Here is a 27,783-nt window from a genome sequence, read left to right as displayed (position 1 = left end):
ACAACTGATATATGGGTAGCTCCCACGACTTCTTGTAGCTACATGGTGGTAACAGCTCACTGGATTGACAAAGATTGGAAGTTGCAGAAGAGGATCATTAGTTTCAAGCCAGTCACAGATCACACAGGTGATACAATTGTTGAGCACTTGGTTGCCTGTCTAGAAGAATGGGGAATCGAGAAGGTCTTCACAGTAACAATGGATAACGCTAAGGCGAATGATAAGGCTCTAAGGGTATTCACAGACGCTTTGATAATGAGAGGACCTGATGCTTTAGTTAGCAATGGTGAGTATCTTCATATGCGGTGTTGTGCGTATATCCTCAACTTGATAGTGAGGGATGGTTTGTCCAAAGCAAAAAGGAGTATAGTTTCTATCAGAAATGCAATTAAGTATGTGAGATCATCAAGTGATAGGTTGAAATCGTTTCTGTTGAGGGTTGACATAGGAAACGTAGGAAGAGGTAGTTTGTGTCTTGATGTTGCTACTAGGTGAAATTCGACCTATCTAATGCTGACAGCCGCAATCAAGTTCCGGGTTGCATTTAAGAAGATGTTGGCCGAAGACAAGTTATATAACGACTACTTCATGGACACTGAAGAGAATTGTGAGGAGAATGGTGATGAAGCTGAGCTGAATGGGCAGAAGCGTGTTGGTCCTCCGACGTTTGCTGATTGGGATCAAGTGCAGAGGTTAGTTAAGTTCTTGAAGATCTTTTTCAACTGCACTTTGTCTTTCTCAGCTACCAAACCAGTGACCTCTACTGTTTGCTATAATGAGATTGTGACTATTGAGAGGAATCTGATCAATCTAAGCACCAACGGTGATGTGCTACTGAAGATAGAAGCGATGATGATGAGAAGTAAGTTTGAAAAATATTGGGATGGTCTCTTAAACATGAATCCGCTTGTGATCATCGCAAGTGTGTTTGATCCCAGAAACAAGATTGAGTTTGCTGGTCTTTGCTTCGACAAGCTGTATGGAAAAGACAGTGTCGAAAGTACTCATCTAAGATCATCAATCAAGGTTGTGATGAAGAAGATGTATGCAGAGTATGTAATGAAGTTGAGCGTAAGTGACCCTGGAGTACCAACTACTGCTGGAGTCGTAACTGATCCTGGAGTATCAGCAAGTGATTTGTTTGATTTGTCGGATGAGGATGGTTATGAGAGGATGGATACACTGCTAAGATGGTGGCTGAAACTACAAATGAAGAATGTAGCAGTGAGCTAGATATTTACTTGTTGGAGAAACCGGTGCCAAGGACTCCAACTGCTTTGGGATTGGAGTTTGATCTTTTATCTTGGTGGGGGCGCAACAGTTCTAAATTTCCAGTCTTATCCGAGCTAGCTAGAGATATCCTTGCTATTCAAGTGTCGTCGGTTGTTTCTGAATCTGTATTTAGCACAAGTGGTCGCATCTTGGACCCGTATCTCAGTTCTATGTCACCTTTCATGGTTGAATTGTTGGTTTGCACTCAACAATGGCTGAGGAATACCATTCAAGCTGAAAAATTAGCAAGCTTAGTTCAGATGTTTGAAGAATTGCAGTTTCATGAGTCCTTAGGTAACCCATTTCTCAAAATTCTTACATTTTCATTACGTTCTTGCATAATGACTAATTGATTATCATATTCATTGTGCAGCTACACAGAATGTGACTCATCCTGCAGCAGTTCCGTGATCTAGAGATGAACAAAGGAGACTAGAACCAAATAATGATCTTAAAAGGTTGTCTCTCTTTCTCTATATCTTTTGCAAAAAAAAAAAAAACAAAAAAAAAACTGATAACTTTTACTATTTTTAAGTAAAGACTGACAATATACCAAATGCATTTAGTAAGAGGAGAGGATCATTGGTGTTTTGTCAATTCTCATCGATTCGGTTAACTTTTGGCAAGTGACTTATTTTTTGAACAATTGTCTCTTAATATCTTTGTGACCTTAGTATTAGACCTTCATGGAGACTTTTGTAAGTGTGGTTTTTTTGTAAATTGTCTCCCATAGTCTCTTTATGTATAAGAGAAGTAGGATTGACTGATGAACACTTGTACTTGTTGTTTTTTTGTAAGCATGACTTGTATGCTATCTTAAGATGTTAAATGTCATGAATCATCTTCTATTTACTGTGTGTTCTTGTATTGACAATTGGAAATAACCGAAATAACCGAACCTCCGAACCGACCCGAACCGTTCTATTATTCGGTTAATTTCGGTAGAGTTTTCAATTTCTGAAAAACCCGATAACCGAAAAAACCGACTCGAATTACCCGAAAAAACCGAATTCGCAGGCCTACTTTTATCGGTTCCCCAATGTCACGAAACTTTATTGGGAGTGGAATCAAACGCAGCAAGCTCCTTGTACATGCTTGTTGTTGCTTCTTTCCTAGTGGTCTTTTATGTGCAATATTCAACCACACCTTTTTAGACTAAGATCCCTTTCTGGTTTTCCATAATGGTCCTTAAGGTTAACTTATACTAATAAGATTAAGACCATATCAATCCTATCTATCAAAACTTGACCTCAAAAGCTAATTTCTTAATTCTTAGATGTTGATGGCATGCTTTAAACCATATATAATTATCGTACGCATCAACGTAACCTTTTCCAGTTATGTTGATTTGCACTCAAAACTTTTCAAAAGAAGTCTTTTTTATTTTTATAAAAAAAAAAGAACATTTAGAAGAAATTATCTTGTATGTCGGAGTCATTAGCTCATGCTCCAGCAAAAATGGCTCTAACACCAATTTTACCGTTGCATAATAGTTGAGGGTTATTGTCATGGCCGTGTTTAAATATATAGACAATTTACAAACTTTGTGACCTTTTTATTATATAAAAGAAATCACACCACACAGTAGATTAATTATAAAACAGAAGTCAAATGAGAAAGCAATAGCTTAACTAATAATGAAGAAAATTCATCAATTTTCATTGAAAAGCTACAAATATTAATGTTCATATCATTTGATTCCCTAACCATTGTTCATGTCACTAACTAAAATTAAAGTTGGGCCATAATTATGTATGATAGATGGGGCATGTAGCCATTACATAAAGGTTGACTGACTCTAGGATTTTTTTAATAATTAGAGGTGGTCTAAAAAAAATTTCACGCACGTACTACTAATCCATCTAGAATGATTGTAGTTATCAAGTAATCCACTTACTGATATTTTGAATGGAGTTAAAAAAAAAAAATGATATAATTTCGACCCACAATTACAGGACAACTTCTAGTTACGGCCAACATCATAACTCTAGTTTTTTTTTTTATAATTGAGGAGTGATCTAAAAGCTTTTTAGGCCCAAAGATTAATTTCCTAGGATCAAGAGAAACCATGTTGAATTTCGAACTCCCGTGATCAATACTACTCGAACATCACATCTCTAATTATCCTGGGAATAAAACAAAATGGGTGTTTTTAGAAAATTATGAAACCAACAAGGTATTAATAGTTGTGGTATCATTTAGTAAGCTACCGGATTGACATTTGTTGTTTTTAGACTGTGAATGCATTATGCATAGTGAGATTTATTTAATGAGACTAGATATGCCAGTACAACATGACCATTCATTCAACAATGAAAAAGCTATTTAGTAGATTTGTAGATGAGATTTGATAATTGAATATGGAAGGATGAAGAGAGACGCAAGTCTAATGAAACTAAAATAGACTCATTAAAGGAATCCCAAACTCCCATTTTGGTTCACGGCTTTCTTGTCTAAGTCTTCTATGTGATACTATTGGACCAACACTAAAATACATTATTGATCCAAATTTTTTAACTCATTAAACCATCAACTAACTATAAAATTATTTGATGAACTCCAGAGGTTAGAACACACTGCACCACTTTCATTGAATGGTTTAAAAATGTTGATGAATTAAGAAAAACCTGAATGAAACAAACATAAATAATTTTCTTAATTTTATTTTATATATTATCGTTAGACAAAGGAGATCAAATGTCTAATGTTTTAAACTAATGATAGACTGACTTTACAGTGGAGAGCTTATTAATCGACCAGGTAACTAGCGGCTGGAACAAAATGGCTCCAACACCACCATGACACTATGAGTCTCTGATATATATATATAATATATTCAAGTAGTTGCTTTAACAAGTAAGAAAAATGATTCAACTCATCCAAAATAAACGGCGTGATTAAAAAGTAGTAGAAAATATAATAATAAACAAATGATAATTGATAAGAGAATCTATAGTAATCAAAACAAACAAAAACAAAGAACGAAAGATAGGACGAGAGAGCAATCGCCACCCATGGCGTTAGCGTCACGTGATGGAATTACGATTCCTATACCTTCTTCGGCTGTATTTTCCCAACAATGACGACAACACTTTCATATATTATACAAATGTATATAGTTATTAGTTTATCATGTTATATATATCACCAGTTCTTACCAAATTACATTACTGGTCCATGTTAAACTGATACATAAATTTTGTAAATAGTTTTATTAATGAAACTGGTCCCAATAACACAACATCCAAACTAAATGGCGAAAAAAAAAATAATAAATAAATGGCGAACAAAGTGAAATTTTTACTTAGTTATATTGACTTGTTGCTGTTAAAAAATAAATATATACATAATACATATATTGATATCTTTAAAATTTTCTTAATTTCATATGTATAAATAATGGCCAACGCGACCAATTCTTTTGCTATATAGCCTATATATATAAAGCTGGTAGGAGATAACTAATTCATCAAAACAATATGTAAACATTTAACTAATGACTTCTCTCCAAGTAAAAAAGGTAAAAAGGAGAACTAGAGTGTAGAGTTCTTTTTTCTTGTATGTAAAAGAGAACTAGAGTTGTTCAAGTCAATGAAAATGGAACTTGCAACAAAACTAGGGATACCATAATTTCCGGAATTGTCCGAGATCAGACCACAAGCCACAACTAGCTTTGCTCACTCTTCACTCCTACAAACTGATTATAATATTTACAGTTTAACTAAACGTCACTAAACAACTCTCTAATCCTACGCTCCATAATAACACTATTTTAATTACATTGCATGTGACTACAGCTTCAATCTGGCGATCATCGTGGCCTTTTCTCATGATATCAACTGCACTGCAGAGTAGCCCTCATTAATAAGCATGCAATAAAATAATATTACAAAACATTACAATAATATTAAATTTAGAAACAACAATACATCATTCTATTATTTACATAGAAGCCAAAAGACTCGTACAAAACAAAAGAGTAGTAGAGAGAGAGATAAGATCACAATGAGACGTCAACCACCACGTCCACGTCAACCACCACCGCAATCTCACTCGTCTCCGTCGTCATCTTCGTCGGAATTCGAGTTCAACGTCTCGATCTCGCCTCGGAAAGCTTCTTCTTCGCTTTGTCCCGCCGATGAGCTCTTTTACAAAGGCCAGCTTCTCCCTCTTCAGCTCTCTCCTCGTCTCTCTCTCGTCCGTACGCTATGTTCCACTTCTTCCTCGGAGTACACTTCCTCTTCATCCTCCTCAGCCGCAACCTCCGCCGCACGTGACTCCACTGAATCTAACTCATCCACTGATTCCACCGCTTCTTTCCCTCTCCTCCACCCTCCTCCTCTTGATTGCTGTGACTCTTCTCGTCCTAGCTCCGTAACTGACGATGAAGACTTCTTCTTTAAACCTCCAAAGAACAAATCTTCCGGTGGTGGCTTCTCTCTCGCTAGATTCTCCTCTGTTTTCAAGAAAGACCCCAAAACCAATCTCCACCACTCATCCTCCTCCGCCGCCGCCGCAGCTCCGTCGTCGGTTAAACGAATGAGCTCCACCGCGAAAGAAGTTATACGCAAATACATGAAAAAGGTCAAACCGTTATACGACAAGTTCTCTCAAAAACAGAGCTCAACCGTTTTAAAAACAGAGTCATCATCAACAACATCTCTCAAAGATTCCGACAACAACATACGTGGAACGACCACCTCCACAACTACCATTACCACCGCCACCACCGCCGCTCCAACCGGTGTTTCCTTTAGCGGAGGTTTATCGATCTCTTTCTCAGGAAACCTAATGAAGTACACGAAACGAGGACGATGCGCCGCGAGTTGCCCATCCTCGATGAGGTCATCTCCGAGTCACTCTGGCGTACTGACACGTGGCGGTTTCCCGGTACATCAAGGAGCTAGCTCTAGCAGCAGCAGCAACAACAACAGTATGTCTTCTTCAATGGAAGAGTTACAAAGTGCTATACAAGGAGCTATTGCTCATTGCAAGAACTCAATGTTGCAAAAGAACTTGGTTAGTAGTCTCGAGATCTAGCTAGCTAATATCTTTTGGATCCATCTATCATGTTTTTTTTAATTACATGTCTTAATTTTCTAGTGATCGTTTTGAAAGATTTGATCTACTCTTTTGTCTTACTGTGAGGATCCAAACATTCGATTTAATTAACGATGTTATTGGTTGTTTTATACTTTGTTTGATTAACTTAACTCATAAATCATAATAATACGTTGTAGTAGGTGAATCATTTTATAGTTTCATCTTTGTTTCATTTTCTTTTTTTTCCAAATTATAGTGTTGTATAAATGTATACAACCAACATTGTTTCTTTCTGTTCCAATCTTGTTATTTTGTTTGATTATGAATTTATGATTAGTAGACTTATAAGTAAATTTAGGTTATATATCATAGACGTTGTGAAAATAATTGAAGGAAACAAGAAAACGACGGTGGGGTTTATAATTTTAGAAAAATAATCGAAGAGTTGGATTATTGAGTACCTTCATCAAGTACTATTCTGCGAAACTGGTTCACTTCTTCGTACCTACCTTATCTTCTCTCTCCATCTATGTTTATTGTCGGTGTTCTATGTTGATGATGATTAATTAATGTACTTCTATATTTTAACAACTCAACTGAAAATATCTTGTATCAAACTATTATTTGTGGTTTTTGTGTGGACAAAATGGCTCTCTAATTTGTGACATTGAAAGGAAAAAAAAAAGTCGGGCTAAAATGTGACGAGTTGATATAAATGATGACATTTGTATTCCAAAAAATATATATTTTAGTCAATGTTTCTAAGAATGGTTTTAGATATGATGTAACATACGAAACGGTAAAAGTTATTGAAAGTAATGTTACTAGCTTATTGGGTGCACATAATGTACTTTTACATATATTTTAAGAAACAAAAATAACACTTTGCTCGAATTGATTGATTGGAAATATGAATTATATACAAAGAGATCGAAATAGGTACGATGTTTCCCATCTATGGTTTACAATTAGAAATTTCAAAATTACAAATGAGGAAAAAACACATACGAACTTCTTATTTTTAGTCTATAGTTATAAGATTTTTTCACATACGCAAATAAGGAAAAGCTTCGAGCAAATATTCAAATCACCGGGTTTAAACGGTGGCTAGGAAAAGACAAATAATGTAGAATGATCAAACTAAAGTAAATGTATAAGAAAAAAAAAAACTAAAGTAAATGTAAAATTAGTTAAATAGGTGAAAGAGCATACCAAAAAAAATTCGGATGTTGAGTAAGAATAGTATAATAAGTACGGCCAGTGTGATGATCATTTACAAACAAAAAACACTCAAAGAATTTTTTTTTGTTTAAACCCAAAATCCGTACAAAGTTTTTATATATTAATAAACAAAACCAAAAAAATTGTTTAAATCTCTATAAATTAATATATGTATTTGTCTAAATAGTTTTTGAATTTTGACTCAATATATATACATTAATAAATTAATAAAATTTTACAGTTCTGACGTTATTGATTTATAAAAATTTCACGGCAATATAATTTCATTGTATATAATTATATCGTAAAACCCGTATGTCGTCACTATTCAAAACCAATCTATAGTGCTGTCCTTACCAATACCATAAACTCAAATATCCCAATATTAGTGTGATTTGCATGACAGTACACATGTTTCTTTAGATTTTGTTAGGGGTAAATGAAATGATATTATGATCTGCAGGTATAGTACAATTAAAATCGTATACGTGGAGTAGAAGCTCAACAACATTAATCACATATGCATATGTTTGGTTCTAAGTGGATCGATGCATGTGCTCTTCTTTGCATTGAGAAGCGTTGGTACGTAATAAAGATTCTAATGTGGTCAAAAGTCAAAGCTTCTATACACTTTGTTTATCTTACAAACGTATAAATATTTACTTCTGTGATTTTTAATCATAGCCAATAATGTCTTCATTTATTGATGGGGGCTCTTCATATATTTTTTTTTCGTGACCATCTTGATGGTATAAATACAAGCACAGTGAAATTTAATTATTGTTATGAATGGGGACCTCTTCATCATTATTTAGTTTTATTATTATTCAACATCGATCTTGAGTCTTATTTCTTATATATGTGTATACATTTTATATTAATAATTAGCTATATAAATATATGTATGTATGTATAATACTAATTTTAAACACAACACCATTTAGACACTGTTTTCTATATTGGTGCCCATCTTCAAGTTTTTAACATATTCATTTTTTGTTAAACTGCATCATGTTAGCAAAACGAATTAAAATTTCACAAATATTTGTAAATAGTCTCTCAGTCTCTCTTCAATTTGTGTTTAGTTCAATATCTTAAGTTATGTACAATCACAATCATGACATCTCACTTTGTCCATTTATGTAATTGCCAATAATGGGGTAATTCATAATTGTATCGTTTTTTTGGTTGGACCAATGCTCCAGTTAATCTGTTTAAATCAATCATTCATCTCTTAACATGCAATTCCAAATTTATATGGATCTGTGTTTTGACACAACACGTCAGTATTTAAGCGTTTACACCAACTGATGTGCTGCGTTAACCGAGTTAATTCCATATCAGTTTTTAAAAACCATAATATAACTTAATACTATCTCTCTCTCTCTCTTACATATAGAATGATGTTTTGGAGTTTAGTTAATGATTAGTCGAACACAAGTAATAAAAAAAATACTCAGGGTAGGTTAGAAACTTGGAACAGTACTGTCTTTGCGATGCATGGAAATAGACAGTTTGACATGTGTTTAGTAAGATCTTTGGTACCATCGCTGTCTCATTTAAATATTTGCACCCCAAAATTTAAAGAGTATGAGACTGATCGTCACAGTGTCGCTGTATAAGACTACTTTCGGTTTCGGCGACCAATCGCAAGAATTAATGGAATCAGCTAACTTTAATTCATTTCAATTCCTTTTTTTTTTTTGTTTTTTTTTGACAATTGTAATCTATTTTGGCAACAACTTTTATATTATCTTGATGAAAACAGTTCAGTCACCGGAAACATATATCGTTAAGACTTTAACCACCGTTTCCTTTGTTTTCGTCGGCTTTTATATTTTTTGCTGTTGCATTCAGTCGTCGTCTACGACACGGTGCTGCGCTACATATGCCCTACACTGACTATATATGAAGTGTAAATGAATTATTCTTATATAAATGAACACACACACACACACACACATATATATATATATATATATATATATATATAAGATTTTATGAACTCACATGGTTAAGAAGAAAGGGAAAAATAATATCACCAAATTTTACTCTAACCAACTTGGTATTTTCTTTTAGATTGATGTGATTATCTAGCAATATTTAACCAAAATTATAACGATTGCGTAAAAAAAGAAGTGTTATAACGATTGTGTAATTAAAAAATAATGAACAAGTTGGAGTTAAACAAAAGAAGCATTATAACGGTTGTATAATTAACAAGTTGGAGTTAAACAATCCTACTAGCTAGTTATAATAACAATAACTCCTTGTTGCTGTTGAGTGCTGACCCTCGTCCCTCGAGGCCTCGACTGCTGATCCATTGCTAACTCTGTTAGTACAGCATAGATGCTCATTTCCAAATCCGGACCTTTTTTTTTTTTTTTTTTTTTCTGGAGAAAATACTTGTTTCATTCGTTCAAATTGAAACCAAGTATAAAGAGGACAAGGATTCAAAGAACATAGAAAGGCAATCTCCAATGCCACAAAATTAAATCTTAAGGTACATTTTTCCACCAACAAATCGATGGATGACAAGATCGATGATCACTTTCAAAAGACGAGGTGACGTTGATGAAGGAGTTGTAAGAGAAGCGATATAACATAAGGATATAATTGTGATTATTAGTTACCTAATGAGTAATGACTACCATATATATTGTAAACCCTCACATCTAATACAATTAAGCATTCTAAAAAGAGCTACTTGAAGTAGAGCATACGCCAAAATTCGGGAGACTTCGGTTTCATAAATGCCCAAGCTAAGGATCTTCCATGACCACAACCAAACCTTCGACAATTTGGAAGCAAACACAGGAAACAAAGGTTTGTTCATTCTTTCTTGTATTAGCTCTGTGGTTTTTTTTTTTTTTTTTTTTTTTGTTCTGTCTCATGTCTATAAAACATGTATAGATTTTAGCTAGGATAATCAGATTGATATTTTGATCCATGTAACATATTAATATACACTCAACAATGAAAGGTAAAGACAACACATCATTGGTCATGCATTTATAGACATACTTCTCCGAAAAAATTAAAATCATCAAAGTAAGTTTGGTGGTTGTCCATGAAGTTAAACCACTCGTCGTACTCATTGTTAGGACAAAATGTAGGTGAGGTTGATTCAGCCATCTGTCTCCACAAATCGGATTCTCTGTTTGCGTCTTCAAATCCGCATGGTATATCCTGTTGAGAATATTGATCAAATGATTGTGATTTGGTTACCTCCTGAGTCACTCCGCCCGTGGTTGAGATGTGAGTTTGGTCGTTATTATGAAGAAGAGACTCTAGAGGAGATAACATATCGTTGTTCTGAAGAAACTCAGAAGTTTTATCATCAAAGTCATCATGGTCGAGCAAGAATTGGATCTCGTCGAGTTCATTAGCCTCATGGATCTCTGGTTTTGTGTGCATACACTGGTCTTGCGGATGTGACCAAGTAGCTGAGTCATGGTTGTCCTTTAACTCCGAATGCGCTTCTTCGTGAGCTCCTTCACAGTTCTTGTCTTGATGATCTTCTGCTTTTGTGCTTTGGACATGAGTGCTAGAGATGGATGAAGAAGAAGAAGATGGAGTACTACTGAGTCGTTTCTTGAGATGAGTGTTCCAAATGTTCTTGATCTCGTTGTCGGTTCTTCCGGGCAAGAAGGAAGCTATCTTTGACCACCTGATCATATATATCAATTAGTCTCTCTCTACATACTATTGTCTAATATAAGTATATTATAAGGAAATTAGATGAGTAGGGATATATGTGTACAAACTTGTTTCCAAGGGTTTGGTGATAGTGAATGATAGCATCTTCCTCCTCTTTGCTAAAGTTGCCTCGCTTCACGTCCGGTCTCAAATAGTTTATCCATCTCAGTCGGCAACTCTTCCCACATCTCATCAATCCTATATATATCATTCATTTTTTCCCTTAATTAGTTACTGAAAACTATATAGTAGTGATACTATTACTGAAACTTGCATGAATAAAATACTAACCAGCAAGCTTGGGAAGAGATCTCCAATTCTGGTGGCCATGTTTTTGGATAAAGGTGATGAGAGTGAGATCTTCTTGAGGGCTCCATGGCCCTCTCTTCACTTTGTTCTTGTCGCAGCATGGTGCTCTTCCTTTCCCCATTCTCAATAACAACAGTTATTTCTCTCAACCTTCACTTTGTGATCTTTCTGTTACTCTGTAAATGCAATTGTCATGTTTTTTATTATCATCCGGAGCTCCTATATATATCATATAACCTGGTCCTTTACGTCAGATGTTCTATAATTTTTAATTAGAGATTAGATTTTCCACTCCATTCAATAAAAAAGAAAAACTTATTTATTTGAGCCTTGACCTTGAGGCACTTCACTCGCAGGGAGAGCCCAAAACTCCAAAAGCATGGAACGTACGGAAGTGAACGGCAATTTAACTGTTGATTAACCTCAATTTTGGTTTTTTCTTATATGTCGGTGTATAGATTACAATGTCCTTCCTTTAATTATTATTGTTTTTTTTTTTGCTTGATTCATTGATGAGTATTGGGCCTAAGATATATGTTAATCTTCTAATTCCTATATTTACGTGGGTACCAAGTTATCTCTTAGTTAGGCAACTACGTTTGTATAAATACCTTCGGACTCTATTGAATATACACACAGATTTGCACATTACTTTCTCTTATTTCAATGAGTCACGGAAAAATATGTATATTATCTTCAGCATCATGATGGAAAATAGTTAAATTGTTTTAAACTTTCTGAATTATTAGTTTAAAGTTATTTTATACAAAAATATTTTCGACTTATTTTTTTGTTTGCATTCATCGATGACGGCAATACTTTAGATTATGATATGAACGAGCATTGTAAACTTCAGAGGATGTTTGTGTCTGTGTAAAAGGCCACAAGGGTCATGCCACAAACAAACGTAGCACCAATTGGAGTAATAAATAGAATAAATATTTATTCCTAATTGATTTATAGTATCAGTTTGTTTATTGTTTATTAATCATGACACTTAAATTATTTGACATTTATTTCAGAATGAGAATTTAATAATCCTTTTCTTTAGCTTATTAATTCATTAAATTTATTTTACTACTGTATTTCTTTAAAACTCAAACCACATCATCATCACCATCATCATATATCGAAATTTAGGTTATATATATGTTTACACTTTCTGCTCTTTGCTATGAAGTTTTAATACAAATATACTTTAATGTTGGTAAATGTGTATCAAAGACGGGTTGAAATTAATTGTCTGGTACTTTGGTACTAAGGGCGTCTTTACTCGAGTAACGGTGAACATTTCTCAAAACAATAATAAAAATTTATTTTTTTATTTATTTTTTAAATATTTATACCACAGAATAAATGACATCTATCTCATTTGGTGTGAGAATCGTTTCTCCCAAAAGTATCGATCCTTTTTCTTTTCTCTTTTCTCTCTTTTTATTTTTTATTTTTTTAATAAAAGTATTTGGAAAAAAATCTCCCAGTGGAGATGGTCCAACGTTCTTCGCCTAGAACATGCTCCTATATTTTATATACACACTAATATCTGCTGTTTAAAGCAGATCCCTCTTCCTGAGATTTCAAATTTAGTTATCTAAAGTATCTACGACTACGATCAATGAGCATGATCATCTGTGGAACTCAAAGCGGAACTCAAAGTTTCTTATAAAAGAAACATCAAAAAAGTAAACAGAAACGAAATTAAGAGTAAATGATGATGATTAATTGGTAGGCCGTGTTTAATTAAAAAAAATGATGATGATTAATTCATATATCAGTGCTTTCTATAAATTAAAATATGGCATGGCATATGGCATGGCTAAGACTTCAAACCCACGCCAGTAGGCTTCGATGTGAGATTGCGCCAAAAACCTATCGATCATCCGTATTCCGTATATAATCTAATTTATTTTAAACACGTAAGTATGCAATTTTATATAGGTCTAATGCATGCATGATATACTAAAATAGGAATACCATCCTCTATTTTGGTTAGACAAGCAAGACTCTCAAGACCTTTAACTCTTTTTTTTATACAGTGAGGTTAAATAATGTGTTATAAGGTAATCTTCTTAGCAAATAAAGTTACTAATAAAATGTATGCAAGTACGAATACTCCATGCCTCCCATTCCCAACTTCCAATCAAAATCAGAATGGTACTTCGTTTGTACGTACGCATATACAAGTACAGAAATATTTATTAAGTACATATATGAAGGGTCCTGTATATTATACAATACACACATACATCTGAAATAAAATACTCATAAAAGAGCTTGGACATAAGGTAAAGTTTAAAAACGTGACGTTAACATGTGGGTCAAAGATAAATAAAAAACATAAACTTGAAACTTGTAATGATTGGCGCCAATCACATGCAATCGTATGCAAGATAAACAAGTTTGTTCTTTGGAGGGGTCAACATGTATGACTTAATAAAAAATAGGAAATTAAGAGCTTGTGAGAAAACTGTGTGTTTAGCACTTCTTCCTCGCGACGTCGTGTTACTTGTACAATTCTATGCGTGTCTGACTTCAACTCTCTGCAAAGTGTTTTTGGCAATAATTAATTTGGTCCGTACGTAAAATAACCTCCACCAACTTTACTGTAATAATGAATTTACGATAAGCTAAATAGTACCTGGGACAACGAAAATCATTAGTTTTCTCGGATACTGCTGTTCCGAATCCTCTATATATTGTGATTTTTTGTTTAATAAAAATTTAAAATCTCTATTTACTTATTGAAGTAATGTTGTTAAACCCTATTATCATGTGATATATTATAAAAAATGTCATTACATTTTAATTAACTTAATAACTAACAAAAAAAATTTATAATGGTTTATAAAATAATAAAACAATATTTTCGAAATATTTACCAAATCTATTTATTGTTTCAGAAATATTAGGAGACAATAACAAACTATTTAGAATAATTATAAAATTTAATTTTATTTATAAAACTAAGATTAAATAATTGTATTTCTAAATTATTTAATAATGACAGATATATTTTAAAACTAAGATACAACATTGCTTATATTTAAAAAATATAAAATATTATATCTAATTTATTAAATATTTTTTTGCACATCGACGCAGTGACATCTTATTAAAATCTAAGAAATCACAAATTTTATATTTTATTCAGTATAGTATATACACTAAAAAAAAGTTAACTCAAAAATTCTAACTATGACCCCTTCAATACGGGTTTTGTTATATTTTCTGGATTACCACATTTATATAATTCACAGATTTGAACATTATATCATGTACCAAAGTCATGTTGAAATCAGAGTATAAAATTAAGTAAATTTAAATGTAAAAGATTTATTCTAGATTTTTTACTATTATTTTATAATTAACAAATTACATTAAAATTTACGCAAACATTTACAGCACATATAACTATCTAGTGAAGATATATTTCTTTTGGTTTTTAATTGGACTAGGGATTTAAGGAAATTTTTTTTAATGATAATGAATGAACTCTTCCGCTGAGATGCCCCAATCACACACTGCATGAATCTCATCATGCAATGACACATATGCCAATTTCTTGCATTGGCAGCGTCTACAACTCTTAACTACCTCTGAACACCCAATTGTCGAACGTGTAGCCCCTTCAGCAACAAATAATGTCTGTTAATCTGCCAATAGGTCTTATAAAAAACAAAAATCTGCAAATAGGTAACAAGTAGTCAGACCAAAAATAAACTGTATACCATTATGATTTGCATCGATGCAACCTTGGTAGGATATCCCTTAAGAACCCCGCAGCTTGTTTATAGAGTTAATCAAGTTTTCCCAAATCCAAATATCATTTAATGCAACCTTGGCATCCCAAAATGATCTATGGCTAAACCAAGGGTGAACCTAGATATTTCAATATTACTGGTGGCCACTACAAACCATAACGTGGATCTGTTCCAGGGCTAAACCTAAAACTTTCTTTTGGTTTAAATTTATAAAACCAATTCCATGGGACATCTTTCGAGAGTCTTAAAATAAAAAATATTAAATGAACAGGAAAAAATGTCCAAACCCAAGAACTTTAGGTCTCTGTGCAGACATATAAAACCATCTACAATGGAGGGTTTTAAGCAAATTTCTTAGCTTAATAAGATAAAAAAATAAATTAAAAATGTTAATTAAGCTAAGAAACCTCGAGAAGCTTCTTCTCCATCATGGAAACCTCGTTGACCTCGGAGAAGAAGATTTTTCTCCTCCTTCTTTGTCTCTTTTAGTTTCACCACTAGAAAAACCTTCAAAATTGAAGTTTGTTTTGACCATTAATTGTTCCTTGTGTGTGGTATTCTCAAAAAGATTTGTGAACTTGGTTAGCTTTTTTTCTAATGTTGATAGTTGCACGATTGTTTGGTTAATGATAATGTTGGTGTCTTGTACTTGAAGACGTGGGAAAACTTTCAACTCAATTAAGTGGACATTATTATCTCAATCGAATGATTCTTCGTAAATTAATTTTACTACAAGAAAATGATCGATATCCTACCTTATAAATCGAAGGAAATTAGTAAGAAACAACGGTTTCTTACTGATTTCCTACGAAAAACGAAGGAGAAAATAGTCCGAAGAAAAATTAGTGAGAATTTGGAAAGAAATATCTTTCTAAATTCCTACGAAACTATTTTAGAAGAAAATCTCGTAGGAGAAAAGAAAGAACAGTGAAAAACAGTCTCGTCTATATTCCTTCGATATATTCAAAGGAAACTGTTTCCTTCAATTTTCCTCCAGTTATTTCCTTTAGTTTTCCTTCGAATATTTCACTCCAGATTCCTTCAAAAATCTAATTCTAGTTTCCTACCAAAACTTCATTCTTTTTTCCTACCAAAACTTCATTCAATTTTTCTAGATCAAACCTCCAATTAATTTTCCTCGTTTCCAGTTAGTTTTGCATAGAGGTGTCAAGCGGACTCCATGCCCGCGGGCCTAGCCCAAATAGTACCTCAGCGGGGCGGGCATGGACACTAAATATTAAGCCCGTTAAAAAACGGGCCTTGCAGGCCTAGCCCAAACGGATTGCGGGTTTTAGCGGGTTATACCCGCGGATTGGCGGGTCGGCCCGCGGTCTTCAAATATTAAATAAAAATAATTATTTAATATAGATACATAACTATTTTTATATAATTTTAAATACATATCTTTTAAAAGTATGTGGTGATACAAATAATTTAATGTAAAAAAATTAAAACATCTATAAAAAATTAATATAAACATTGATTTTATTAATTTTTTTTAAAATTATTATTTATTACTATTACTTTATTTTAATATATTTTTTTATTAATTTAATTTTATTTTTTAATATATTATTTAGGCCCGCAGGCCAGCCCGCTAATCCGCTGGGCTTAACTTTTATGTCCGCGGGCTGACCCGTTGCGGTCCAAAAAATAGAAATTGCCCGCTGCGGACGGCCTTAATGGACGCGGACTGGCCCGTTTGACATCTCTACAGTGAATTCAAAATTCAAAATTAAAAATTCAAATGGACTTTTGCATTTATATAAATTCAAAATTTAATAACAATTTAAACAATACAGAGTCCCAAATACAGTTTTATGATCCATACAATTTTAACTTTCTCTTTTCTAATATATATTAGAATTAATACCCCTTAATGGGCTACGGCTGGACCGATTACAATGAGGACACAGTTACAAAATAGAATCAATCGGAAAAACTCGCCGGAATCATAGTTTTATGATCAAGTTGATTGTGAGTGAATTTGATCTAAACTTTGTTTTGTGATTTCCCTATAATTACAATCTTCAGGATTCAATAGAGGCTGATAGGGAGTTGGATGAGACAAATATTATCCTTGTAAGTGTACTCTCTGTTCTAAGTTTTTCAATAAAATTGATGACAGACGGAATAAATATAATATGCGTAAATGGTGTCTTAAAATAGTATATGCTATTCTGTCAATGAGCTTTGCTTCTTCTGAAAAACCTCATAGCAAGAAGATGTTTATGTCTCCCTAAAACTGAATTCAAACTGAATTTTTTTTCTGTATTTTTAACGCCTGCGAACCAACTTTGGAGTTGGACTGCCGACCGACACCATGGCCTAGCGTCGTTCGACACCACAAGTTTTTTCTGGTTGCGGGTTTAGTTTATTTTGCAGACGGTTTGCTGGTTTGGGTTGAATTAAACCAGAACCATAGCTTTATAAGGGGACGGGGAATCATCTTCTCCTTTTTTACGTCTCTTGGTCGCAGCCACCAAGAGAGAGGGAGAAAAAGAGAGGGACTTGTTGCCTCCAGTGTGAGCTGAGTTTGCTTGTGGGATGAGGATCAAAGAGGGCTGAGGTCCGTTGTGCCGTAAGAGAAGGATAAAGGTGATAGATCTTTCTCATGGGTGTGGAGGAAGGATAGGAGTACTTGGTGGTGCATTGAGAGAGGCAAGGAGGCTCTCTCCTAGCTGTTATCCAGGTAAGTCGTGTTGTTTGATTCTTAATCGGTTAGGGAATCAATAGTTGTGAAGGATTAGGGATTTGTGACGAGAAAAAGCTTGAAGGGAGGCTCGGATCGTGATTTCTGGATGAGCGTGGGTTTGGTATATTTGTAGGAGTTTTTGGAAGGAGAGATTTCTACGCCGGTTGTCTCGTCGGAATTATGAGGTTCCGCTGAGATCGTTTCCCGTGGATCCTGTGTGAGGATTTGGAATCCGGGTGCAGTCATTTCAGTATTGCAGCATAAAATGATTGATAGTGTTCTAGAACATGGTAAGAAGCTGGACAGCCTAGTGGAGAAGAGCTCATATTTGAGCACGATATCGCAGGTAATTGCTCAGACATCCGGAGCACATGCTCGGCGGTCCATAAACCCTAAACTGTCGTTTGAGCCCAGAATCGCAGACAAGCATTAAAGAACAGGAATGATAAGTTCACAAATCACCTACACATCAACTTTCGCAGGTCTAGGATAATTTGTCCACTAATGTCTTTTCTAGCAACCTATTACACTTTTGATGAATAGATCAACCAAGAATCGTAGATTGGGTGATCAAATCAACCTAAGCATTAAGTCTAACAATAGTGAAGACAATCGATTATATAAATCTCTATTTGTGTTCTGTTGCTAACCCATGAAACCCCTTTTGAAACCCCTAATCTAGCAAAGAAAACTACTCAGACATAGAGAAATGAGTAGCCAACATAGATGAGAAATTCAATAGCATAAAAATGTAAAAATCACAAGGGTTCAGAATCGCTTCTCTAACATAGCCGCTCTTCCTCTCCCTCACAAAACGTCGCTCCCCCAAAAACCAAAAGAAAAGGTAAGTATCTCTCCCCTAAAACCCTAGGTTAAATAGCATACAAGTAGAGAAAAATAAGGAAAGATTCCAAATTCAAATCTCCCTATTAAAAAGCGATCTCAGCCCTCTTTCTCTCACAAAGGATCACCTAAAATAAAGGGAATTAGGCAGGGAATCGGCGCCTAGATGCTTGCCACGTGTCGTCATGAAACCGTAGAGTTGGGAGCATGTGCTCGGAAATCGGGAGCATGTGCTCCTGGGTCTAAAATCAGCTTTTCTGCTCCAATTCAACTCCTTTCTGCTCCGATTGCTCCTGCTGTTCCAATCCTTGCTTTTAGCTTCCTAGCCTCTTATTATAACCTGAAAAGGACTCAAACAACTACAAAACTATCAAATAAACGGGGTCAAAGTGAGTCAAAACCTTAACATATCAACTCCCCCGGACTTAGATCTTTGTTTGTCCTCAAACAAACTCAAACCAAGCGCCAAGAGAGCCAAGGCGGGAACTCGCAAAAATCTCAGAAACCGTGAGTAGACCATGACCTGCATACCACATGTGTTAGAACAAGCTATACCGATTCTCACCAAAAACTTCTCCAGCAAACATCTCCAAAACCAGAACCATAATTGGCAATCAAACCCAGAAAAAGATCACTTTCCAGACAAAGACTCTTTACATTCAATTAAAATTGGCGTGAGCTTCTCATTAAGGGCATTAAGCTAGTGAAATCGAGGCTTGGTAGATAAAAGGCTGTTTTATTGGTGGAGCTATAGAGTGTTTAGGGGTTACCATTACTTCGAAAGAGATGCAGGATATCGCACAAAATGGTAAGGGAGAGTGGACTCATTGATGTCCACAACCTCTAATCACTCTCCTTTTCTTATCTTCTCAAACTCAGCCTCTCTTTTCTCCTCAGGGTACAACGCATGCTCGGGGGTGTGTAACACTAGGCTCTCTCTTTGATCAAAACAACTCGCGGACTCGGATGTATATAATTTTTGGAGCAGGTGCTCGCTGGGTTGGAGCACGTGCTCTGTCCGTCCGGCTCTTTCCTCTTTGGTTCTCCAACAAGAGCGAGTTAGAGATTGTGTCAGTCCTGCTCTCCCCGACCGTTTTGCACATAGCTGCACAGAATGAGAAAACAAAAATACAAGTGCAAGTGGTTTGAAAGGAGGTTAGGCTCGGGGTGGGTACTAACTTAAAATGAGCTAGCTATTCAGGATCAGCAAGATTGGCAAAATGAATAAGAAGTCCTGAATATGTGACACGTTCCCTATCCTAATGCCCAAAACGAGAAGAATTTAAATCCGGTTAGGTTCCAATAAAGTAGAGTCTAAGTCTTTCCGGTGAAACCTTAATGGGATGAAGCTTTTCTGGCTAGGAGAAGGGTCCGAATGTGAAGAGGTATTAGCTCGTCTCTGTACTCTTAGTTCTGCAACAATGGTCACTAGGAAAAACGGTCAAACTCACAAATGGTTAAAAACATCACAGATTTCGGTCCTAATTCCCACAAGTTTTGGTTCGACTCACATGACAAACTGACTCAATAAAAAGAAAAATAAAGAAAACAAATGTCATAGGTGACCCTCCCCCGGACTTACTTCACACCATCTCCGGTGTGAAAATAAGCCAAAGAGAGACCTAGACAAGAAGAAAAATAAAGATAACAATAAAAATGAAAATAAAATAAGGCGGATAGGACAATGATGGTGTGTGTAACCGCGATCAGGCGTCGGAATCGTCTGGGCTCTTGCTCTCCGAACGGGCAAGGCGGCGCCTCCGACGTGGTGGTCTCACCGGTGGGCTTGGGTCTGAAATTCATTAAACTTACCTGGTCCAATCGCTCTTCTCTTTTTCTTTGGTTCTCAGTTCGCCGAGCATGTGCTCGGGTTGCTCGCGTCCTACGAGCATGTGCTCCGCGTCTTCTTCCAACAGTCCTGAAACCGAAAAGAGAAGAAACAAATCCTAAAAAGAAAAAGAAAAACTCAGCAATATATACCTGGTGGGTTGCCTCCCACCCAGCGCTTGTTTTAAGTCATTAGCTTGACTCGAAAGCTCCTTAGGCAGTAGGAGGATCGCCTAGGGCGACGGTCTCACCCCTTGCATGCTCAGAGACAGCAAGATACGGCTTCAGCCTCTGTCCATTCACCACAAATTCTCCTCCTTTTGTGTCCAGCAACACAACAGCCCCATATGGTCTAATCTCCTTGATGGTGAAGGGTCCGGACCATCGTGATCTTAGCTTTCCGGGAAACAGTTTCAGCCTAGAGTTGAACTACAAGACTTGATCATTAGGAGCAAAGGTCCTAGTGAGGATCTGCTTGTCATGGTAGGCTTTGGTACGCTCCTTGTAGAGTTTTGAGTTTTCATAGGCGAGGTGCCTAATCTCCTCTAGCTCATGCAGTTGCATCTTCCTCCTTTCATGGGCGCTCTTAGTGTCAAAGTTCAGCATTTTCACTGCCCAAGCAGCCTTGTACTCTAGCTCAACAGGAAGGTGACACGCCTTACCATACACCAAGTGAAACGGTGTAGTCCCCAAGGGTGTTTTGTAGGCGGTTCTATAAGCCCATAGAGCCTCATCTAGCTTCTGAGACCAATCCTTCCTTGTTGTGTTCACTGTTTTTTGCAAAATGCTCTTAATCTCCCGGTTAGAGATCTCAACTTGGCCGCTTGTTTGTCGGTGGTAGGGGGTGGCGACCTTGTGCCTCACTCCATTCTTCTTGAGAAGACTCTCAAAGATCTTGTTAATGAAATGCGATCCACCATCACTAATGACTACCCGTGGGACACCAAACCGTGGGAAAATAACCGACTTGAACATCTTGAGCATGGTCTTTGCATCATTATTGGGGCTGGCCAAAGCTTCTACCCACTTGGACACGTAATCGACAGCCACCAATATGTACTCATTGCCGAATGAGTTCAGGAAAGGTCCCATGAAGTCAATTCCCCAAACATCAAATACCTCAACCTCCAAGATGAAATTCTGAGGCATTTCATTCCTCCTGCTGATGTTCCCTTGTCTCTGACATGTGTCGCAAGTAGACACGAACCGCTGCGCATCTCTGAACATGGTAGGCCACCAATAACCCGCTTGAAGAGCTTTGGACACGGTTTTGAAAGTAGCAAAGTGTCCAGCATAGGGTGAGCTATGGCAATGAAACAAGACTCCAGGAACCTCCTCCTCAGTCACACACCTCCTGAAAACACCATCCGAGCAATGCCTATAGAGGTAAGGCTCATCCCAAAAATACCGCCTTATGTCTTTTAGGAACTTCTTCTTCTAGTTCCCCACAAACTCAGTAGGTTCTTTCTCTGCTGCTAGGTAGTTTGCATACTCTCCAAACCAAGGAAAACTCGGCTGTTTGTTGGTATCGATTGCCTTGCACGGGGTTTTCGGAGCATGTGCTCCCAGGCGGAGCATGTGCTCGGCGGGATCAAAGATGCCGATCGAGTAAACAGGTTCTTCAGGAAGGCTATCATCCAAGGGTAGCTCTTCTTCTATCCTCATTCTTGACAAGTGATCTGCAACTCCGTTCTCAATACCCTTCTTGTCTTTAATCTCCAAGTCAAACTCTTGAAGCAACAAAATCCAACGGAGTAGCCTTGGTTTTGCATCCTTCTTGGTCAGTAGATACCTCAATGCTGCATGATCAGTGTGAACAACCACTTTGGAACCAACAAGGTATGATCGGAACTTCTCAAAAGCAAACACAACCGCTAAAAGTTCTTTCTCGGTTGTAGCGTACTTGCACTGAGCCTCATCCAAGGTGCGGCTGGCATAGTATATCACGTGCAGCTTCTTGTCTTTTCTCTGTCCCAGAACCGCTCCCACGGCATAATCACTCGCATCAGTCATGACCTCAAAGGGAAGGTCCCAATCAGGCGGTTGCACAATCGGAGCGCTAACCAAAGCTCCTTTGATCGTGTGAAAGGCTTCCAAGCAAGCATAATCGAAATCAAACTTCACTTCCTTACACAACAGCTGGGTAAGTGGTCTTGCTATCTTGGAGAAATCCTTAATGAACCGTCTATAGAAACCGGCGTGGCCAAGGAAACTGCGGATCCCATTTACCGAATTAGGCGGTTGTAAACTCATCATCACCTCAACCTTGGCTTTGTCAACCTCAATCCCCTTTTCAGAAATCTTGTGTCCCAGCACTATCCCATCTCTGACCATGAAGTGGCATTTCTCCCAATTCATCACCAGATGTTTGTCTTCACACCGCTGCAACACCCTGCACAAATTAGATAAACAAACGGAAAAGGAGCTCCCATAGACGGAGAAATCGTCCATGAAAACTTCCATTATATCCTCAATCAGGTCAGTGAAAATGGACATCATGCATCGTTGGAAGGTCGCTGGTGCATTGCACAAGCCAAACGGCATTCTGCGGTTAGCAAAGGTGTCGTAAGGACATGTGAATGTGGTCTTCTCTTGATCGTCGGGATGGATTGGGATCTGAAAGAAACCTGAATAGCCATCTAAGAAACAGTAGTAAGGATGGTTAGCCAATCTCTCAAGCATTTGATCAATAAACGGCAAAGGAAAATGATCCTTACGGGTCGCAGCATTAAGTTTTCTATAGTCTATGCACATGCGATGTCCCGTAACTGTCCTAGTAGGAATCAACTCATCCTTATCATTCTTAACCACTGTAATTCCACCTTTTTTAGGGACTACATGAACTGGACTAATCCAGGAACTATCAGAAATAGCATAAATTACACCCGCATCTAGAAGTTTCATTATCTCTTTCTTAACAACATCCTTTAGATTCGGGTTCAACCTCCTCTGATGTTCTACCGAAGTCATTGATTCATCTTCTAGATGTATCCTATGCATGCAAAGATCTGGTGAGATTCCTGGGATGTCATCTAGTGAATACCCTAGAGGCTTTCTATACTTCCTAAGTTCACAAAGGAGCAAAGCGGTCTCTACATTGTTTAGTTCAGAGTTCACTATCACGGGGTATGTAGAGTTAGGACCTAGGAACGCGTACCTTAGCCCGGCTGGAAGTGGTTTTAGCTCTACCTTTGGAGCTCTTAACTCGCTCCAAGGACCGTCCGCTGACTTTACCGGAGCATGTGCTCCGGAATTCGGAGCAGGTGCTCCCTCGGCGGATTCCTCCCTTGATTGGTTCTCATCGTCTAGGCTGGCGTAAGCTACCAGTTGCTGGAACCGTGTACCTGCATCCAAAATGCGTGTAAAACTATCAGCTTCCTCATTCAAGAATCTATACTTACCCTCTGCCTTTGTCAAGGCAACCTCCAATGGGTCGAGAGTGAGAACTTCATCGGTAACCTCATGTGCAACCTCTGAGCCATCATCAACCACAAAAGTCTGACCATCTATCATAGGTTTCTTTAGCAGCTTATTCATCTCAAACCTTGCGATTATATCCCCCAGCTGGAGATCGATCGCTCCCCCTTGCACATCTATAATCACACCAGCTGTGCATAAGAATGATCTACCTAAGATCAGGGGGTCACGTGGTTCTTCTTCAAGTTCCAGAACCACAAAGTCTGCTGGTATAAGCGTGTCCCCTATCTGGACATGTAAATCCTCCAACACTCCTATGGGGCGCTTGGTGGATCTATCCGCGAATACTAACGAAATCCGTGTAGACTTGAACTTCGTGTATCCCAGCCTTTTAGCCACTGAATATGGCATAAGGTTCACACTGGAACCTAGATCACAGAGGGAGTTTGCAAAAATCGTTTTACCGATTCTCACGGATAAGACAAATCGCCCTGGATCATCTCTCTTCTTTAGCACTTTGTTTTGCAGCACAGCACTGCACTCTCTTGAAACCATCATCATGTTCTCTTCCTCTGACAATCTCCCAGAAACTAACCCTTTCACATATCTCTTCAAAGCAGGTATCATCTGAACAGCATCAGCTAGGGGTAGTTTTACCGTCAATTCTCTCAACATCTCCTTGCACTTTGCATCCTCCAAATCCTTGCGAGATTTCTTAGGAGGAACAGGGTAAGGAACCCTAGGGGTGTACACGCGTGCAGGAGGTACCTCTGTAGGAACGGTCTGATCGGGAGTCGGGAGCACGTGCTCGCTGTGTGGGAGCACATGCTCGCCGGATGCTTCAGCTTCTTTTTTACTCAACGGTGGAGTCTCAGCAGCATGTTGAGGAAGGAATTCTTCAGCAATACCCTTGCCCTTGTCAAGCCTAGCGGATGGTGCTTCTCTAGGGGGTAACTTCTTTCCTCCCCTTAGCTCAATCGCATTGACATACTCGTTCCGCGGGTTTACTTCCCCTTTTCCGGGCAGAGTCCCAGGAGTTCTTTTCACAGCTTCAGCAGTCTGTGCAACCTGAACATCAAGCTTCTTCACATGTGACATTACTGCCTCATACTTCCCATTAAGGTCATTGTACATGGTATCGACCTTAGCGTTGATTTCCACTGAAGCTTTTTGTTGATTCACCAAGAGTTGTTGCATCATGTTTTTCAGCTCATCCTGAGAGCTGCTAGCAGATGAAGATCCCAACTGCTGGTTGGTGAAAGGCAGTGCTTGCTGAGCGCTTGTATATGCCTGCTGGTTCCCCCCTTGGAAACGGTTTTGAGTGGGCACAAACTGTTTGCCTTGGAAGTTATTTGAGAAGGTTTTCTGATAACCCATCTGATTCTGAGCTCCTTGCTGCGGATACACCTGATCCTGAGGATTCTCCACGTTGGTGCTTCTATAGGACAAATTCGGATGGCTTCTGTAGTTCGGGTTGAAACCCCTGTTCTGCACAAAACCTTGCCCACTCACATAATTAACCTCCATCGTTTCATCCTCTCCATCACAAATCTCCTGAGCTAGCGGCATGTCTCCGGTCTCATCGACAAAATGGACAGTTTTCTGGCTCCCCTTCAGAAGAAGGTTCACCTTGGCTGTCAACTCGTCAATCTTTTGCGTATCGACACTGTTGACCTTCACGGACCTGTCATACTTAGGAGCCTTGTTGCTGGAGCTTGCAGCTAGGTTCTCAATCAACTGATATGCTCCTTCCTTAGACTTTGTCATAAAATCCCCATTGCTGGCCGAGTTGAGAGCGTTTCTGTAGTCCCAGTTAACTCCATCATAGAAAATGCCCAGAATCTGTTCATCACTGAATCCATGGTGCGGACACTCTCTACGGTACTCTTTGTACCTCTCCCAAGCCTCGCAGAAGGCTTCTCCAGTGTGCTGTTGGAACGATGAAATCTTGTTCCTCAGGGCAGTGGTCTTAGCCTTGGTGTAGAAATGGTCCAGAAACGCCGATCTACACTGTTCCCATGATGTCAGAGACCCAGGTGGCAATGACTTCAGCCAACGTGAAGCTCTATCCGCAAGAGAGAAGGGAAAGAGCTTGCACTTCAGAAAGTGTGGCGGTATCCCATTTGAACCAGTGGTGCTACATATCTCCTCAAAATTCTCGATGTGGTCCATCGGAATCTTAGCTGGGAGACCGTGAAATAGGTGCTGCTTCACTAGAGAGATCATCTGTGGCTTGATCTCAAAATATTGTCTCTGGATGGTGGGAGGAACAATCGCCGCTCGGTTGGTGTAGAACACATGCGGGTTGTTCTTGTACCCAATGGACGGTTGTGGCGGCGCGGCTCTTTCGTGTTGAGCACGGAGCAACTGCCCCAACTGTTGTCGAAGTTGCTGCAACTCGGCAGCCATATCCTCATTGTTTCTGTTGTCACCCATGTTGACGGATTGAAACTTTCTGTTCTTGCGGTTTGTTCTTTCTGCCAAAGAGAGCTCTGCGGCTGACAAAGCAACTAATTCTTCGGTGTTGTTTCTTCTTGTAGATCTTCTTGACATGCACCTGAAACACACGCAAAGAAGAAGCAGAAAGACAAATCATTAAGGTCTTAGTCTAGTAATTTCGCCGAAAACCAAAGGTAAAAATTTGGTCCCCGGCAACGGCGCCAAAAACTTGATACACAGAGTTTTAAACCCTATTTTCCTACTGCAAGTGCACAACAAAGAAGTAGTACTTAGGGGTCGAATCCCACGAAGACCAAGTTTTACTCTATGGTTCTATTGGTTCAATTTCAAGCTAAGACAATTCAAAGTTGGGTTTGTTTGGTAACAGTAACGCGATTAAAACGGTATAAAAAGACAATAAGCAAAACACTAGATCAGGGGTAATTCTCGGGAATTTCAGAGATAGCAACTAAACAACTATTCAGGGCATAGATTAAGTACCAGTCTAGAACTCAAACATAAATATAAACTGATCCACTGTCGTGGTATCAATAACTCTATCTGATCGATTTTGTGCGGAAACGCGGAGCACGTGCTCAGACATCCGGAGCACATGCTCGGCGGTCCATAAACCCTAAACTGTCGTTTGAGCCCATAATCGCAGACAAGCATTAAAGAACAGGAATGATAAGTTCACAAATCACCTACACATCAACTTTCGCAGGTCTAGGATAATTTGCCCACTAATGTCTTTTCTAGCAACCTATTACACTTTTGATGAATAGATAAACCTATAATCGTAGATTGGGTGATCAAATCAACCTAAGCATTAAGTCTAACAATAGTGAAGACAATCGATTATATAAAGCCCTATTTGTGTTCTGTTGCTAACCCATGAAACCCCTTTTGAAACCCCTAATCTAGCAAAGAAAACTACTCAGACATAGAGAAATGAGTAGCCAACATAGATGAGAAATTCAATAGCATAAAAATATAAAAATCACAAGGGTTCAGAATCGCTTCTCTAACGTAGCCGCTCTTCCTCTCCCTCACAAAACGGCGCTCCCCCAAAAACCAAAAGAAAAGGTAAGTATCTCTCCCCTAAAACCCTAGGTTAAGTAGCATACAAGTAGAGAAAAATAAGGAAAGATTCCAAATTCAAATCTCCCTATTAAAAAGCGATCTCAGCCCTCTTTCTCTCACAAAGAATCGCCTAAAATAAGGGGAATTAGGCAGGGAATCGGCGCCTAGATGCTT

General features: G+C 37.7%; 3 protein-coding genes, 1 long non-coding RNA gene and 1 other non-coding gene across 5 annotated transcripts; 4 read left to right on the top strand and 1 right to left on the bottom strand.

Moving 5' to 3' along the window:
* Positions 1-510: 510 nt before the first annotated feature.
* Positions 511-1,683, top strand: LOC147939890 (zinc finger BED domain-containing protein RICESLEEPER 2-like). Its single transcript, XM_087461076.1, has 3 exons — positions 511-1,162; positions 1,216-1,566; positions 1,646-1,683. Exons 1-3 carry the CDS (start codon positions 511-513, stop codon positions 1,681-1,683), a joined length of 1,041 nt encoding a protein of 346 aa, XP_087317202.1.
* Positions 1,684-5,099: 3,416 nt separating this feature from the next.
* LOC104706950 (putative membrane-associated kinase regulator 1) lies at positions 5,100-6,464 on the top strand. The gene has a single exon (XM_010423194.3). It carries the CDS (start codon positions 5,278-5,280, stop codon positions 6,310-6,312), a length of 1,035 nt encoding a protein of 344 aa, XP_010421496.1. The 5' UTR covers positions 5,100-5,277; the 3' UTR covers positions 6,313-6,464.
* A 3,774-nt stretch (positions 6,465-10,238) lies between these two features.
* Positions 10,239-11,359, top strand: LOC147939889 (uncharacterized). Its single transcript, XR_015563701.1, has 2 exons — positions 10,239-10,362; positions 10,653-11,359. It is a non-coding gene; the product is annotated as an uncharacterized LOC147939889 (long non-coding RNA).
* Positions 10,451-11,843, bottom strand: LOC104706949 (transcription factor MYB72-like). Its single transcript, XM_010423193.3, has 3 exons — positions 11,527-11,843; positions 11,304-11,433; positions 10,451-11,206 (listed from the first exon to the last, which is right to left on the bottom strand). The coding sequence occupies exons 1-3, from the start codon at positions 11,663-11,665 to the stop codon at positions 10,549-10,551; spliced, it is 927 nt and encodes a 308-aa protein (XP_010421495.1). The 5' UTR covers positions 11,666-11,843; the 3' UTR covers positions 10,451-10,548.
* Positions 11,844-25,942: 14,099 nt separating this feature from the next.
* On the top strand, positions 25,943-26,049 carry LOC147939888 (small nucleolar RNA R71). Its single transcript, XR_015564884.1, has one exon. It is a non-coding gene; the product is annotated as a small nucleolar RNA R71 (small nucleolar RNA).
* Positions 26,050-27,783: the final 1,734 nt, after the last annotated feature.

The sequence above is a fragment of the Camelina sativa genome, chromosome 8 (assembly GCF_030686135.1).
Source record: "Camelina sativa cultivar CO46 ecotype springtype chromosome 8, ASM3068613v1".
In the NCBI taxonomy this organism is placed as follows: Eukaryota; Viridiplantae; Streptophyta; class Magnoliopsida; order Brassicales; family Brassicaceae; genus Camelina; species Camelina sativa.
The sequence above is the reverse complement of the archived record's forward strand: the minus strand, read 5'-3'. Positions and strand labels throughout refer to the sequence as shown.